This window comes from Vombatus ursinus, unplaced genomic scaffold (assembly GCF_900497805.2).
Source record: "Vombatus ursinus unplaced genomic scaffold, bare-nosed wombat genome assembly UNPS02004080.1, whole genome shotgun sequence".
Classification (NCBI taxonomy): Eukaryota; Metazoa; Chordata; class Mammalia; order Diprotodontia; family Vombatidae; genus Vombatus; species Vombatus ursinus.
Genome location: NW_020943858.1, coordinates 461647 through 478111, shown reverse-complemented (window position 1 = coordinate 478111; position 16465 = coordinate 461647). Strand labels below are relative to the sequence as shown.

Here is a 16465-nt window from a genome sequence, read left to right as displayed (position 1 = left end):
CTGGCAGGACCAGGTGTCCCATGTGTGGGCACACCTTACAGAAGGGAGAGCAAGGCTTTTTATTCCTAGGCCGGAATGGAAGTTCCCTCCCCTATTTCCCCATTGGCTGGGTAATGCAGGATTTATTTACAACCTATCTGGAGTGCCTAATTTCCCCAGGTGAATCTCTGCCCTTAATTACATCTCCCACTCCCCACATTTCCTTGTCAACAGTCTACAGCTGTCCATGCCCCAGCAGCACTGACTCATCAAGGGGTTTGGGGTACTTATCCACACCCTGATGAGTGATATGCAGAAGTACCATTCCCAACCACATTTTCTACAGAACTCTTTTATAGACTCCAAGGCAGATTTTCAATGTGTAAAAACAAAAAAAAATTTTAAAAAAAGCCCCATTTTCATAGATAAAATTTCTGTATCTGCAATTACCTACTTTAAAACATACAAAGCTTTTAGGGATCTAAAGAGGAGCTTCTGTTACGGAAATTTAGCTTTACTGCCCAATATTCAATACAACACAACAAACATTAATTAAGCTGCTGCTATGGGCAGCTAGGTGGCTAAGTAGATAGAGTGTTAGACCTGGATTTAGGAAGACTGGAGTTCAAATCCTGCCTGAGACATTAACTAGCTGTGTGACCCTGGACAAGTCATTTAACCTATTTCTGCCTCAGTTTCCTCATCTGTAAAATGAGGATAATGATAGCATCTACCTCCCAGGGTTGTTGTGAAGATCAAGTGAGATAACAATTGTAAAGTCCTTAGCATAGTGCCTGGCACACAGTAAGTGCTATATCAGTGTTAGCTATTTTCTGTTAGAGTTGGGCTCTGCTGACTTCTCTGGTGGGGGTGGGGTCACTGTCCCAAGCTTCAGGTTCTTTCTAGCTGCTATTTTCACAGATAGTTCTGTAGGCCTGTAAGTTTTCAGTACTTCCAAGGTGATATGATCTGGAGCGAAGTCATACTTTGCCCTGGTAAGGGCAATGGTTCCCTACTCTCTCAAAACCACAACTCCTCTCTTCCCATAGCCAGGGAGGTCCTTTGCTCCCATTAATATCCCATTTCCTTCTTTCTGCCCTGGAACTATGACCCAGAACTTAATAATGGACAACAGAGTTGCCAAATGACACCTCGTCCTGTGCCCAGTGCTAGCACAGGGGTCCTCTAGAATCTCTTTCTGACCAGGTGTTCAATCTCCTTACTATCGCTGAGAAGTCCTGTTACCTTCACTGCTGCTGCTGCTGCTGCTGCTGCTGCTATCAGCTGATATCATTGCCCTGCTTCCTTCTCAGTCATCCCCAACTCCTGTGCCTCCAACCTCTCCTTCTGTCCTCCTAAATTGACCTGGGCTGGAAAAAAAGGTCTCACCCCAACCTTTTATTGGTTATGCTGCTTTAGAATTCAACTTGATGTATTATTTTAAAATTGTTTAGAGAAGAATGTTGGGAGAGCCTGATTTACTTCATACCTTGGCTCTGCCCCCAAAGTGACAGTTTCTTGGGGAGGGGAATAGCAGAAAATGGTTGACAGAAAAGTTCTCTTCTCTATTTCTCTATCCCTATCTCTGCCTGTTTCTCATAATGTATGCATATTTCTACGTGCAAGCATCTCCTCTTATTTTCTTGCACTTAGTGATTAAAGTCTGCATCCAACTGTCCACAGCAAAGTAAGTGAGAAATCCACCCCTCCTCTTGTCCTCATCATTATAACATAGGCCTGAAAAGGAATTGGCATGAGAGCCAGCAACACAGAATTTGTTTGGACACATCTCTGGAAACAGACAAGGTGCCGTGGCAATTAGGGATTTAGATCAGCTGAAGCTTACCTCCTGGGCCTTTGATTCTTCCTTTAGTGACCTTATTTTAAAAAGGGGAGGGCGTATTCCACAAAGTAGGATAGATACTTTGAATTGGACCTTCCAGTTAAAAATGAACCAGATCTTTCCATCTTGCTCCCCATTGGTTAGGTAAGCCTTTTTTTTTGTCCTCTAGAATCCAGTATCATGGGGCCCAGCAGTAGCAGTACTGGGACCTCTGGTCTCACAGAGATGGTAAAGAGAATGAAAGGTATTCCCGGGGGGCCCCTTGTTCATAGGACTGGGTGCTATTTGGCAACACCAGTGTTAGCTATGTGCTTGATGAGGCTTCAGTGTTGGTGTATCCTTTCCTTTCTACAGCCATTGACTGCTTCACCTCTTTGGTCAATTACTATGACTAATTGAGGCAAACCAGTTAGTAGCAGTTAGCTCTACAATGACAGAGAGCTAAGCTAAGTTCATTTGTGTTATCTAGTTAGGGAGAAATGCATTTTTATTTTATCCTTTTATTACCAAATATCTCAGGAAGGGCCTCACTCCAGGATTAGGTGGACTGAATATACACCAGAAATGGGATACTGGCTACAAGTATATCGATCTGCTCTCTTAAATCTTATTTGTCTAGGACGAGGATGAGAGGGGAGGACCTGCAGCCTCGAGACCACATGTAGCCCTCTAGGCCCTCAAATGTGGCCCTTTGACTGAATCCAAACTTCATAGAACAAATCTCCTTAATAACAGGATTTGTTCTGTAAAACTTGGACCCAAGCACCTAGAAGGCCACATGTGGCCTTGAGGCTGTAGGTCCCCCCCTCCTACCCCTGGTAGGGCATATGATCTGGTTCCATCTGATTTCTGATCTTCAACATTTCTAGGGGGTGGGGGATATTGTCTGACAAAGATGTTTTCCCTATATTCCACAAGGTTTTGAGCAATTTTGGTGTGATTCTACTCAATTGAAAGGTGTGAAAAAAGTACACACATGTATATCCATTATCATGTTGCAGTCTACCAAAAGGCATACAACTGACCGATCTCCCTTTTTTCTGCTTGTACAGTTCTCACTAGATGGAAAAGTTGTTATTGCAGTCAAATAGAGTCAGTTCTCAATCAGCAAATGTTGATTTCTGTGGCATAAACTGCCTAGCACTGGAAAAAAAGTTAGGCCACCAAAGAAAAAACATGTTGTTGTTGTTGTTTTTCCCTGAGGACCATGATATATATATTTGAAAATTAGAAGGCCTGCTGTAATCAATAAATATCCTGGAACTTATCAGATTCACTCTCCTTATCTATTAGGTTTCTCAATCAATGGAATAGACTATGTCCACTTCATACTGTTAGAAGAAAGCAAGATACTGTATTCCCTTTCAGTTTCTTGAGGTCCATCCTCAAATAGCCTGTTTAAACTTCTACTTGAAATCACATTGTGGTCTCTAGGAGGAATCCAGAAAAATCTAAAGGAATAGTTTAGCACAAGATGTTAGAAGCCAAGAATGTGATCAAAGACTGGCCCTGACAAAGATATTTTTGTTGTATTCCTCATGGCTTAGTGCAGTTTTGTTGTAATTACTATCAATTGAAAGGACTGAACTGTTTCTATAGAAAAGAATGAACTTTTGCTTTTGGGGAGACTGCAGGATCTATGAGTATTTGGAGCATCTAAATCAATGAAATGGAAGGCTTTTTCTAATGACCAAGGTACACACCTAGATATCCAGTCTCACATTTGAATTTACTAAATGTCATGTAACCCACAGGTCTTATTCCATTTTGGTTTGTCCACTTCTCAATTGGTGGGATTTGTTACTTCAATCAAAATCAAAGGCATATGGCAAAATGGAAGTAAGATACTTAACTCTTATCCAGCTTGTAGATGACCTTCATCTAATATCTAGTCAAAATCTTGACTTCTTGTCTTGTTCTCATCTATTTTGGAGACAATGCCAGCTTTTAGGAAAAGACGATAGCTAGAGGAATTAACATACCTATGCAGAAATCAGGCCCATTCCTTGAAGTAAAGTTGTTACTTATATTCATCATTCTACCTTCTAATTTTGTAATTGTAATCAAATGAAGCTAGATTTTTCTCTCAATTGGCAGGGATGGAATGATGATTTCTGTTTCAAAAATGACTTAGAAAAGGATAACATATATTTCACTGATGAAAATTCATTGTTATGTGTTGGAACCATGATATCTAGTTGGCTATCAGGGAACTTCCTGGAGCTTTAGACATGGCCTGGAACTTAACAGATTCATTGTCTTTGTGTGTGTATGATTCACAATCAATGGAATAGATTATGTTCTCAATCAAGGAAAGATAGTGAAAGAGGAAAGCAGTGCACTTATCTCCCAATTGATTTCTTGAAGTTCTTCCTCAAGCAGCCAATCTGTCATTCCACTTCAGGTCACATAGTGCCATGTACTAGGAATCCTGGAAACCAAAATAGAAAAGCTCAATATAGTCTGTTTGATTCATGGAATATTATCAGTGTTTGGCATATTGCCTGACAACAATGCTTTTGCTATACTCCTTAATATTCTGAGATGAGAAATATTGCTGTGATGCTACTTAATTAAAAGGTTTGTTTTCTTTCCATAAAAATCCATGAAATCTTTCCTTTGGAAGACTGAGGACAATATGAGGATACAGAGCATCTATGCTAATTGAATGGAATGCTTTTTTTCATGAAAAAGATACACACTTGGATATCTAATACCTTTTTGATGTATACTAACTGACATGCCACTGACTGATCTTATTACTTTTCTGTTGGTATAGTTCTCAATTGATGGAATAGCTTACTTCAATAAAAAGAAATGGCCCACAGGCAAAGGGAGGCAAGATACTTAATTCCCATCCTGACTTTAGAGGACCTCCATCTAATAACCGGTGGAGAACTCTAACTGATGTCACATTGATATCTATACTTATGGCAATAATGGCAACCTTTGGGAAGGAGACAAAATAATCTAGAGGTATTAATATATCTAAATAAGAATTTCATCCATTCCTTGAAACATTTACCAATATTGTTCATCATTTCTTCCAGTATAGTTGTTCCTAGATTCAAATGAAGTTGGCTTTCTTTCTCAATCAACAGGAGTCAACTGTTGATTTCTGCTAAAAAAAATGCCTAAAATTGGGTAAAAGTCATTTCACCAAAGAAAAATCATGGTTATCTCATCAGACTATAACACAGAGTTGTTAATCAGAAAGCTTCCTGGAGCCTTCTAAATGGCCTGGAACTCACCAGATTTTTGCGTGAGTATGCTTCACAATTTATGGAACAGATTATGTCCAAGTCATGGGAGGATATACTTGAAGAGTAATGAAAGGCACTTTCAAATCAAAATCAATCAGATTCTTGCAGTTCTTCCTCTAGGAGCCTATCCATCCACTTCTTGTCACATTATGATATATAGGAGGAATCCTGGAAATACTAAAGGTAAAGCTCTACAATAGTCTGTTGCTTTCATGATAAGTAATCAAGACTTTAGTACATTGCCTGACAAAGATGCTTTTCCTATATTTCTCAAAATTTTGAGCAAATTCATGGTGATTCCACTCAATTTAAAGGATTAATTTATTTCCCCAGAAGTTCATGGAATCTTCACTTGGGGAAACTGCAGACTATATATATAAAGATATAGAGCACATAAACTAATCAAATTGAGTGCTTTATCTAGTGAAAAAGACATACACCTAGATATCTAATACCTTGTGGAAGTCTATGAAAAGGCATGTAACTGACCAATCTTATTTCTTTTCTGTTTGTATGGTTCTCAGTTGATGGGACAGGTTATTTCAATTTTTAAAAATGGCCTTTGGCTAAAGAGAAGAAAAATACTTAACACTTATCCCATTTGTGGAGGACCTTCATCCAATATTCTGTGGAGAATTGTAATCGATGTCACGTTGCTGTTTATATTGGAAATAATTGCAGTCCTTTGGGGAAAAAACGAGGAAGTAATCTAGAGGCACTAATGTGCCCAAAGAGGAATTTGGTACAATTCTCAAAATAAAAACATTGACCAATATTGCTCATCCTTTCTTCCAGTTGTATTGTTTTGGAAGTCAAACAGAGTTGGCTTTCTCTCTCAATCAGTGTGAATCAAATATTTTCTGTGGCAAAAACTGCCTAGCACTGGATAAAAGTTATTTTACCAAACAAAAATCAAAATCTTCTCTACAGATCTTGATATAGAGTTGAAAATCAGTTTCCTAGAATCAAAAAATGGACTGGAACTCACCAGATTTGATCTTGTGTGTCCACGTTTCTTAATCAGTGGAACAGGTGATATTCATTTCATGGAAAGATATACTGTAAGAAGAAAACATACATTATGACATATGTTATGCCTATTCAGTTTCTTGAAGCTCATCGTCATATAGCCTGTTCAGCCTTTCACTTCACATCACACTGTAGCCTCAAGAAGGAATCCAGAAAAATCTAAAGGAAAAGAGAGACTGTTAGAAGCCCGGAATGTAATTGTGGATGTGGGCTGACAAAGGTATTTTTGATGTATTACTCATGGTTTAGTGCAATTTTGGTGGTATTTTACTTAATTGAAAGGATTGAGTTATCTCCATAATTCTGCCTTTTTACGTTTGTTTGCATATCCCTGAGCATTCATAAATGGCACATTTTTGTAAAAATACAGTATTATGCAGAAATATAGGTTTTTTTTTCTTTCTTGGTTTTTTGCAGGTCCATTTAGAAGACAATAGAAGTCTTTTAGCACTAATTTCTCCTGCTATTTGGTCATTTCTATATTGTTCTCTTTTGTTTATCTTTGTTCCCAAAGGGTTGCCATTATTTCCAATATAGATAACAAGGTGGCATCAACTGTGGTTCTTCACAGGACAGTAGCTGAAACACAGAGCATTAAGTGTCATACTTCTCTTTAGCTGTAGGACATTTCCACTTACCTAAAACTGAGAGACTGTTGAAATGTCTTGCTGCCATTGTGTTACTGACTAGGTCTTCTTTGGTTCAGTTAATGTTTCTTTTATGAATTTAGATGCTAAGTCATTTACAGCATAAAAGTTTAATATAAATGTTGGTTTGCTATCTATGGTTCCTTTTAGTCTAAAGTAGTTTTGACATCACTTTTAATATTTTGATTATTTGTTTTTGCTTTGTCATATAACATGATTATAACTCCTGCTTTTTTGGATTCATTTGATACATAGCAAATGTTTCTTTAGCCCCCCATTTTTATCCTCTGTACATTTAAAAAAAGTGTTTCTTTTAAGCAACAGATTATGAGATTTTATTTTTGGATCCAATCTATCACTCTTTTTAAATTGGATATTTTCATCCACTGACAGTCAGAGTGATGAGAATTAGGCTTATATTTTCCTCCATTTGTCTTTTTTTCACATTCTTTTTTTTTTCACAAAAATATTTGAAGTAATTTATTTTTAGTTTTCAACATTCACTTCCACAAGATTGTGAGTTCCAAATTTTCTCCCCATCTCGTCCCTCCCCCCAACCCCTAGATGGCATGCATTCTGAGTACCCCTTCTCCTAATCTGCCTTCCCTTCTATCTCTCCTGCATTCTTTTATCCCCTTCCCCCATTTGTTTTTAATGTTGTTTTTTCCAAATTAAAATTTTTTATTCCTTCTTATTCTCTAAACACAGAACTATGTCACTTTAGTTATTTTAGCTTAATCTTTTTTTAAGGCAATCCTATTCTCACCAGCTTTCTTTCCTTCACCTTCCATCCACCATGGTTTGTTTCCCCTTTCCCTAATTTTGGAGTTTTACTTAGGTCCTTTTTTATTCTTTTTTTATCTAGTTATTTAATTCTTCCTCTCTTTTATTCCTCCCAGTTAAGCAGTCAAGTAGGATCCTTCTTACTCTTCTCCATTATACAATGTTGATTCATTAGTGTCTAAAATTTTATTTTTATCCAGAGTCACACAGCTAAGTGAGTCTTCTGTGTCTAAGTCCAGATTTGAACTCAGGTTCTACTGACTCTAGGGCTGGTGCCTTTATCCACTGCACCACCTAGCTTCCCTGGCATAATTTTTTTTTTGCCTTTTTGGTGAGGCAATCAGGGTTAAGTGACTTGCCCGGGGTCACACAGCTAGTAAGTGTCATGTGTCTGAGGTCAGATTGGAACTCAGGTCCTCCTGACTCCAAGGCTAGAGCTCTATCCACTGTACCACCTAGCTGCCCCTCATCATTTTCAAAAAAGGAATTTGACCCTTCATTTTTTTTATTATTTATCTTCAATTTCTATGTATTCTAGATTTTTATGCTTTGATTCATGATCTTTGTGCTTATTCTTATTTTTTTTTTAGTCTCTGTATTACTCATGGAATTAAAGTATCTCAAGGTCCTACTTTGGGTTCCTTTGTCTAAACTGTATGTCCTTGTCTTGTGGATCTTGACCCTGGTTTCCCATGTAGGATATGAAAGATGTCTTGTAGTCCTTGAAACACTTGTGATCTGCACAGCGTTCTTTACTGTCCAGAGACTTTTGGGGGAAATTCAAGAATTGAGCCATGTATTTGGGATAAGGACAGACTTACTGGCAACTGGCTGGGAGGTGATCAATGAATCTTTGACTGGCATGATGGATGGCAGGTTTATATCCTTCTCCTCACTCAAGTCTTGTCCCCACAGCTGCTTTACAGAGCTCCTGTTCTGCTGTCAGCTTCTCTTATATATATATATGTGTGTGTGTGTGTGTGTGTGTGTGTATGTGTATGTGTATGGATATGTGTGTATATCTCCTGTTGTTTTGTAGCACCTAAGGGATTTAGGACTGTGCCCGTCTGGCTGTTCAGAACAAAGTGGGGAAGAAGTCCTCTTGTCCTTTTGACTGAGGGGTCATAATGCAGAACTAATGAGAAGCTAGCATGAGAACCAGCAGGATTTGGGGTTTCCATGGAAAGAGACCAGTCACCATGGCAACCAGTGATCGAGACTAGCTGACATCACTTTCATGGACACTGAATTCTTCCTCAGCAGTGACCCCTAAGTCTAAAGGGCAGGGCTGGTCGCTTCCTAGAGGCCATGTTTGGGATCTGCCCTTTCTGCATAGACTTTGTCAGCATCCTGCTCCCTCCCATCCCCCCCATTCAGGAAAAAAAAAAAAGAGAGAATCTACCCGAGAGACAATCCAGGTGAAAAGAAAGGGGAACACAGTAATCTTTAATGCATTTCCTTAAGCACTCCTCTCCAACTAGCCTCCATAGTCCCATTAGGGATGCAGGAACTAGCCTTGAGGTTCCTGCCTAGGGTTCATATTGGGATCCTCTTTTGTTTTCCTTCTTTAAAAAAATAATTTATTTTAAACTTAAATACTAAAACTTAAATACGAAATAAGAAAAGAAAAAAAAAGGATTGCTATGTGCACAGCAGAATGAGAGGATTCAAAATATAAAGCGATAAATTTCCATTTCAAGAAAGCCCATATAATAAATACTATATACACTGTATTCAGAAGTGTCTATCTTTTCTTTGCTTCCTTGTAGGTTTTCTTTTGTTCTCTGCTGTGCACTTTTTACTTTATTCTTTCCGCCCTTTCCTCCCCTGTCCCCCAAGAAGGCTACAATTAAGCGTAGAGAGACACACACACATACGTATACATACATATATACATCTATAAACTTACAAACATATACATAGATATAATCATATACACACATATATGTGTATATATACATTCATATGCATCTATGTAAGACCATACTATGCTTGTTTGTTCTCTGTTTCTCTGAAGGTGGATAAAATCTTCCTTTGTAAGTCCAAGTATTTCTATATTTTCTAAATCCACCAACTCATCATTTCCTATACTACAGCAATATTCCAACCTTATACTGTCTAGTTATTTTAAATAGTCTAAAACAGATTAATAAAATAAATTAATATGGCCAAAATAGTATAGTTTCCCTATTTTTTCTTTTGATTAAATCTATTTTAACTCTATCTACAATCATGATTATTACTCCTGCTTTTTTTTTCTAATGAATTCTACTCCTGATCTTTATTTTATGTTTCTATGTATCTTTTATTTCCTATCCCTCCTGACTCCTGTTGTTTTACTTCTACCCACTACCTTGTCCTCCTGTTACTTAATCTACCCACCCTAGGATCCCTCCCTTATCCTCTCCCCCATCCCTATCCCCTTAGCATTTTATTTCTTTCTGAATTTTGAAGACTTTTATACCCTTCTAGAAATAGGTGTACTGTTCCCTCTTGAACTCATTCCCGATGAGAGTAGGGTTCCCAGAACTACCAGCCCTCCTCCCCCATCTCATTCCTCTGTGTCGGTTCTTCCTCTCGCACCTCATTTGTATAAGATCATTACTCTTTTTAACTGCTCCTAGGTGGTTTACTTTTTGGTATCACATCATATTCAGCTCTACCCTAATCTCTTTTACAAACTACCCAATGACTAATAATAATCTTAGATATACATTTTACATTTGCTTGTATAAAAAGTAAACAGTCTGTTCTTATTGAGTCTCTTGTAATTAGTCTTTGATGTTTACCTTATATTTCACTTGGATCTTGTATGTCAAATTTTCTATTGATTTTGAATCTTTTTGTGACAAAATCCTGAAAGTCTGGCAGTTTGTTGAATGTCCACTTTTTTTGGTTGTTCAGGATTATGCTTAACTTTGCTGGGTATGATATTTACGGCCGCAACCCCAGTTCTTTTGCTCTTCAATATATAGTGTTCCAAGACCTGTGGTCTATTAGTATAGCCACTCCTAGGTCTTGTGTGATTTTAATTGTGGCTCAGCCATATTTGAATTGTTTTTTGCTTGTTGCTCATAATATTTTGTCCTTGAGCTGGGGGTTTCAGAATCTGACTATGATATTTCTATAGGTTTTCCTTGTAGGATCTCTTTCAGGTGGTGATTGGTGGATTTTTTTCTATTTCTACTCTCCCCTCTCTTATAACATTTCAGGACAATTTTCTTTAATTATTTCTTGTATTATTTGGTCAAGATTCTTAGCTTTCAGGTACTCTGATTATTCTTATTCTTATTATTTTTGATCTGTTCTCCAGATCAGTTGTTTTTCTTATGAGATGTTTCACATTCGCTTCTATCTTTTATTCTTTACATTTTGTTTTATTATTTCTTGGTATCTTATAACTTTGCTGGCTTCCCCTTGCCCAATTCTAATTTTCTAGAAGTTGGTTTATGATCTTCTTTTACTGCAGAGACTTTACCAGCATGCCTTCTCCCCTCTTCCCACCTCCATTCAACAACTGGCAGACAGATTCTTCCCACTTATTTTAGAAGGGTGTACTGGTGGGTGGCCCTGAAAGGGAGCTGCATTCTGTTTGTGGTCATTCCTAGGTTAGGGACCCCCAAATTTGTAGAGACTCTACCCAGGTTACCTTCCATATCTTCTCTCCACACTGATTTAGCCTAGACCCAATAGGAAAGGAGAATCATGGGAGGAACTGGGTCAAGGAACCATGCTTGCTGGCTCCAAATCCAAAACCAGAGGCCTTTCCAATACATCATAGTAAATGAGTAGAACTTACAGGTCAATGGTAGATACTTAACGACGCAAGAGTGAACACTTTATGTGTCCCTAAAATTACCCTTCACAGACAGAGGTCAGGCTTGTGGAAAAGTTTCACTATTTCACATGTCAGAATTTTTTCAATTGTCAAAGCACTTCCATTTCTCAGGAAATTAATAGATCATCAATTGACTCTACCCTCAATCAGCCTGTTGGAATGAACACACCAGGTCTAGGAATTTATGGGATTCTTCTAGTGTAGAAGTTCATGGGTTCTGTCTTGTGGAAATTTGTGAGGATGTGCTGCACCAAGCCATCTCCACTTGCCATCACAGCCATGGCAGTGTAATAATTGTGTGACTCCAAGGGTTGAAGTATGCACTTCTGTACCCCTTTCTGCCCCCCCATTTTTTTCAATGGGATACTTTAATTACTGCCAGGAGGGGAAGTAGAAAGATAGAGCCAACAGGAGCTTGGATTCTTGATCTCTGCTCTCCTCAGAGACAGGAACTGAGCTAATATTGCATCTCTCTGCTACTTTCAATATTTTTAGTCTATGGCATGTAATCAGGTTCACCCTAACTTCTGATTTCTGTTTGATTACTGAAAGCAAGGTGGACTTCAGTTCTGATATTCACGACTTGCCTTCCTCTTCCATCAAATACCATTTCCACAATGAACACACATAGAATGTAGCAAAGAAAACCATTTGTCCCAATCACAGCAAAACAGAAATTTGAGAAAATATACACAAAAAACTACATACCAGAAAAAGGAGCGCTCCCATTGGGAGCAAGGTAACTCAGCCAAGAGAGAAGGTCCTAGACCTCATCCAAAGGAAAGTTCTCCAGTGTCTCTAGGAAAGGAAGCTGCGGATAGGGACCTGATGGAGGCTGATAGTTCCTCTCCTACCCGTTTCTTACTAGAGTCTTGTCCTTCAGCAACCAGACATGCAGTTGACCTTGTCCATCTTCCTTCTTGAAGCTGGAAGCCAGAAGCATCTGAATCAACTACAAAGCCAGAAGTGACTTGAGGAGTGAAGAGAATTAAAAGAAGATGGAAGAGAGTTCATCTCTCTCCCTTTTGCCACTTTCACCCTGCCCCTGATTCAGGGCAGGGCATTCATCTGGACCAGTGAGGAGAGAATTCTGTTCCAATGGACTTTGGGTCTGGGGCCACACCTAGAACTGGGTAAAAGTCATTTGACCAAAGAAAAACCAAGCTTATCTCTTGGTACTGTGACACAGAGTTGGGAATCAGGGAGCTTCCAGGAATCAAACAAAAGGCCTGGAAGTTTCCACAATCACTCTCTTTAAGTGTGTATGTTTCACAATCAATGGAAGATTATGTCTAAACAATGGAAAGACACAACACAAGAAGAAAGCAAGATGCTTTAGTCCTATGCAATATCTTGAGGTTTGTCCTCAAATAGCCTATGACCTCTAGGAGGGGTTCATGAAATTCTAAAGAAAAAACCTCAATCCAGATTGTTGGAATCCCAAAGTGTAATCAATAATTTGGCCTGACAGAGAGATTTTTGCTATATTTTTCAGGTTAATGTAATTACACCATGATTCCACTCAATTGAAAGAATTGGTCTATTTCCATAGAAAAGAATGAAATCCTGCATTTGAGGAGGTTCCAGGTTCCTTGAAGTTTCAGAGCATCTAAACCAATGAAATTGAGGGCTTTCTCTAATGACCAAGATACACACTGGGGTATCCAGTACCATGCCAGAGTCTCTTCACTGGCATGCAACCCAAAAACATTATTCCTTTTCAGTGTGTACAACTGTCAATTGAAAGGATACATTACTTCAATTAAAAGGAAAGAGCATATGGCAAAAGGAAAGCAAGATACTTCCAGGTTGTGGAATACCTTCATCTAATATGCAGTGGAGACCTCCAATTCATGTCATATTGCTTTCTATATTGGGAATGATGTTAACATTTCAGGAAAATAACAAAGTAATGCAGAGACATTGATGTATGTAAACAGAAATCAGGTTCATTCCTTGAGTTAAAGTCATTATCTATATTGTTCATCTTTCTTCCAGTTAGGTTGTTCTTGAAGTCAAATGAATCTGGCTTTATCTTTCAACAGACTGGAATGAAATGTTTATTTATTTTGCAAAAATAGCTTAGAAAGGGGTGAGTTATTTGACCAATGAAAACTCATTATTATCTCTTGGAACCATGACAGAGAATTCAAAAATGGAGCTTCCTGGAGCCTCATAAATGGCTTGGAACTCACCAAATTCACTGTCTTCATGGGTATTTGTGTGTCTTCATACATGTGTATGATTCACAATCAACTGGATAGTTTATGTCTCTATCATGGAAAGATCTACTGCAGGAGGAATACAATGCACTTAACTTCCAATTAATTTCATGATGTCCTTCATTAAGCAGTCTAACCATCATTCCACTGCACATCATGATATTTTGTTTAAGAGGAATACTGGAAACATTAAGGGAAAAGCACAATGTGGACTACTGCCTGCCTGCTCTCTGTCTACATCTGAACTGAGAGAAGAGCTCCTCAGGGTCAAAGCCATGGCTCAAGCACCTGTTGGTGTTGTCCTGTGCCCATGCAACCAGGGGCCTTTAGATCCAGCTCAGATTGAGCAGCTCATTTGTAAGGGCCAAGAAGCCAAGGAGTTTGTCTACTGTCCCTACAGTAACTTCCCAGTGGGGGCAGCTCTCCTGACTCTGGATGGGAAGATTTTTTTAGGATGCAACATAGAAAATGCTTCCTACCCAGTAGGCACCTGTGCAGAATGCACTGCCATTCAGAAGGCCATCTCAGAAGGACACAAAGAGTTCCAAGCCATTGCTATTACCAGTAATTTGGAGAATTGACTTTATCACACCATGTGGAGCATATAGACAAGTGATAAGAGAATTTGGGGAGGCAGCTAGGTGGTGCAATGGCTAGAGCTCTGACCTTGGAGTCAGGAGGACCTGAGTTCAAATCCAGCCTCAGACACATAACAGTTACTATCTGTGTGACCCTGGGCAAGTCACTTAACCTTGATTGCCTCACAAAAAAAAAAAGAGTTTGGAAAACACTGGTATGTCTACATCACAAAAGCAGATGGTATGTATGAAGTCATGATGGTCCATGAACTACTGCCTGGATTGTTTGGACCAGATGAACTGCAGAAGAACTAGTGAACCCTGATGATGGAATTGTCCAATTGAGAGACTTTTCAACCTGGGAGAAGATTTGCTCTCAGTATTGTCCAGTAGCATCATCCCCAGAGCAATACCGATATGAATCAATCCCAGTGCCAACTATGTCCTAAGCAATGGCTGCTTCTGCATCTCCTGATCAGTCTATGGACCTCTTTGTCATTTATATTTGAAGTGCCTTGAACATACTATATGGTAATAGTGGAAAGAATAGCCTGGGATTCAAGAGACCTGTGTTGTATTCCCAGCTTTGCTTCTAACTTCTTATGTGACCTTACAGTAGTCATTTAGCTTCTCCAGTTTCCTTTTCTGTCAAATCAGAATGTTGGCCTAAATCAGGGATTCTTAATCTTGTTTATATCCTGGACCCCTTGGGCAATCTGGTGAAGCCTATAGACCCTTTCTCAAAAGGATGTTTTTAAATGCACAAAATAAAATACATAGGATTACAAAGGAAACCAATTATATTGAAATACTAATAGCAAAATATTTAAAAAACAACAACAAAAACAAAAACAAGGTCACAGAGCCCAGGTTAAGAATCTTTGGTCTAGGTAGTATCCGAGGTTCTTTCCAACTCAAATATTCTATGTGTTAAGGTCCATCCTCTGTGTTACAGTTCCGCTTTTACATTCTCTGTTCTCCAGTTTCTACTGTTCTCAGACCCTCCTTAGAAACTGTAGCCTTCATTGAAACTAGGTGCCAATTAGGAATCCTGCTGACAGCAAAGATCTTTCTCCCTGTTTCTACCTTCCATTGTGGATGGGGTCATGAAGTAATTTAAAAGAATTATCCAGTTATTATATTAATTCTGCTTAGCTGGAACCAAAATAATCACTCTTTGGTGGCCAACCTTCTGATGACTTTAGTTGGAACTATGGGGGCCAAAGTTATTGTGTATTCATGGCTTGAGTCCAGTTTCCTCTCTGGATTCTGTATCTCATATTCGATGAGGACCATCCCACTCACAGCAAAGCCAAAACCAGAAGGTGTGGCTCCTCCCCAATTGCTACTCAAACAACCCAAAATGTCATATAACAACCGAGAAAGGATATACAGCTCTGATGTTTAAGTGACATGTCAGATCTGTATGTCCTTTCTGGGTTGCTGCATATTGAAATGTGCATTGTCTTGCACTAGTCCCCCTCCAAGTCCAAGCTTGGGAGGAAGATGGTCCTCCATGGTCCTAGTGATAGTGTTGTTGTGCAGACCTATCACTGCCTCAATTTATCCTCTGATTATCTTGACCTATCCTCTGCTGATTCGGCATTGTGAGTTTTTTTATATCCATAGTCTTCCTGTAGCATCTGGCTAATTTCATGTACCAGCCCCAAGTAATAAGGAGTACCTAACTTTTTCATCTGTCATTTCTTTTCCTGAATCCTTGATATAATATACTTGGAGTGTTACATTCTTAAAGTTAATGATGTTACTGTAAATATCATAGAAGGGCCTCAACCAGCCTCTGCTCACTCCAGCTCATACCCAGTTTAACTATTTGGTCACCATAATACTCCTCCTCTCTTAACAAATCCAATAGAATAACAATAATCAACAAGTAAGACAAGTCAGCAAACATTTATTAAGTGCCTACTAAGTGCCAGGTACTGTGCTAAGGGCTGGGGATACAAAGAAAGGCAAAAAACAGTCCCTGTCCACAAGGCGTTCACAGTCTAATGGAGGAGACAACATAGAATTATGTACAAACAAGATAAGATGAGATAAATTGCTGGTAGTCTCAGAGGGAAGGCACCAAGGTCATGGAGGACTAGGGTAATTAGGAGGACCTGTGATTTCATTGCTATAGTGAACACTCAGATAAGGAAATTCCTTCTACCAAGGCAGGTCAGCCCCTTCCCTGCAACTTTATAGTGTCAGAGTAGTTTGGGGCATTGAGGGGTTAAGTGATTTGCTCAGGATTCCACCACCAGTATGTGTCCAGGAAGT

At 38.9% G+C, this 16465-nt stretch overlaps 1 protein-coding gene across 1 annotated transcript; it reads left to right on the top strand.

The window, feature by feature from the left end:
* The first annotated feature begins 2002 nt into the window (after positions 1 to 2002).
* LOC114053330 (cytidine deaminase-like) lies at positions 2003 to 14497 on the top strand. Its single transcript, XM_027876282.1, is given in 5 exon segments — positions 2003 to 2050; positions 12437 to 12557; positions 13935 to 14182; positions 14184 to 14238; positions 14394 to 14497. Coding segments are annotated over 5 exon segments (576 nt in total).
* The last annotated feature ends 1968 nt before the right edge of the window (positions 14498 to 16465 follow it).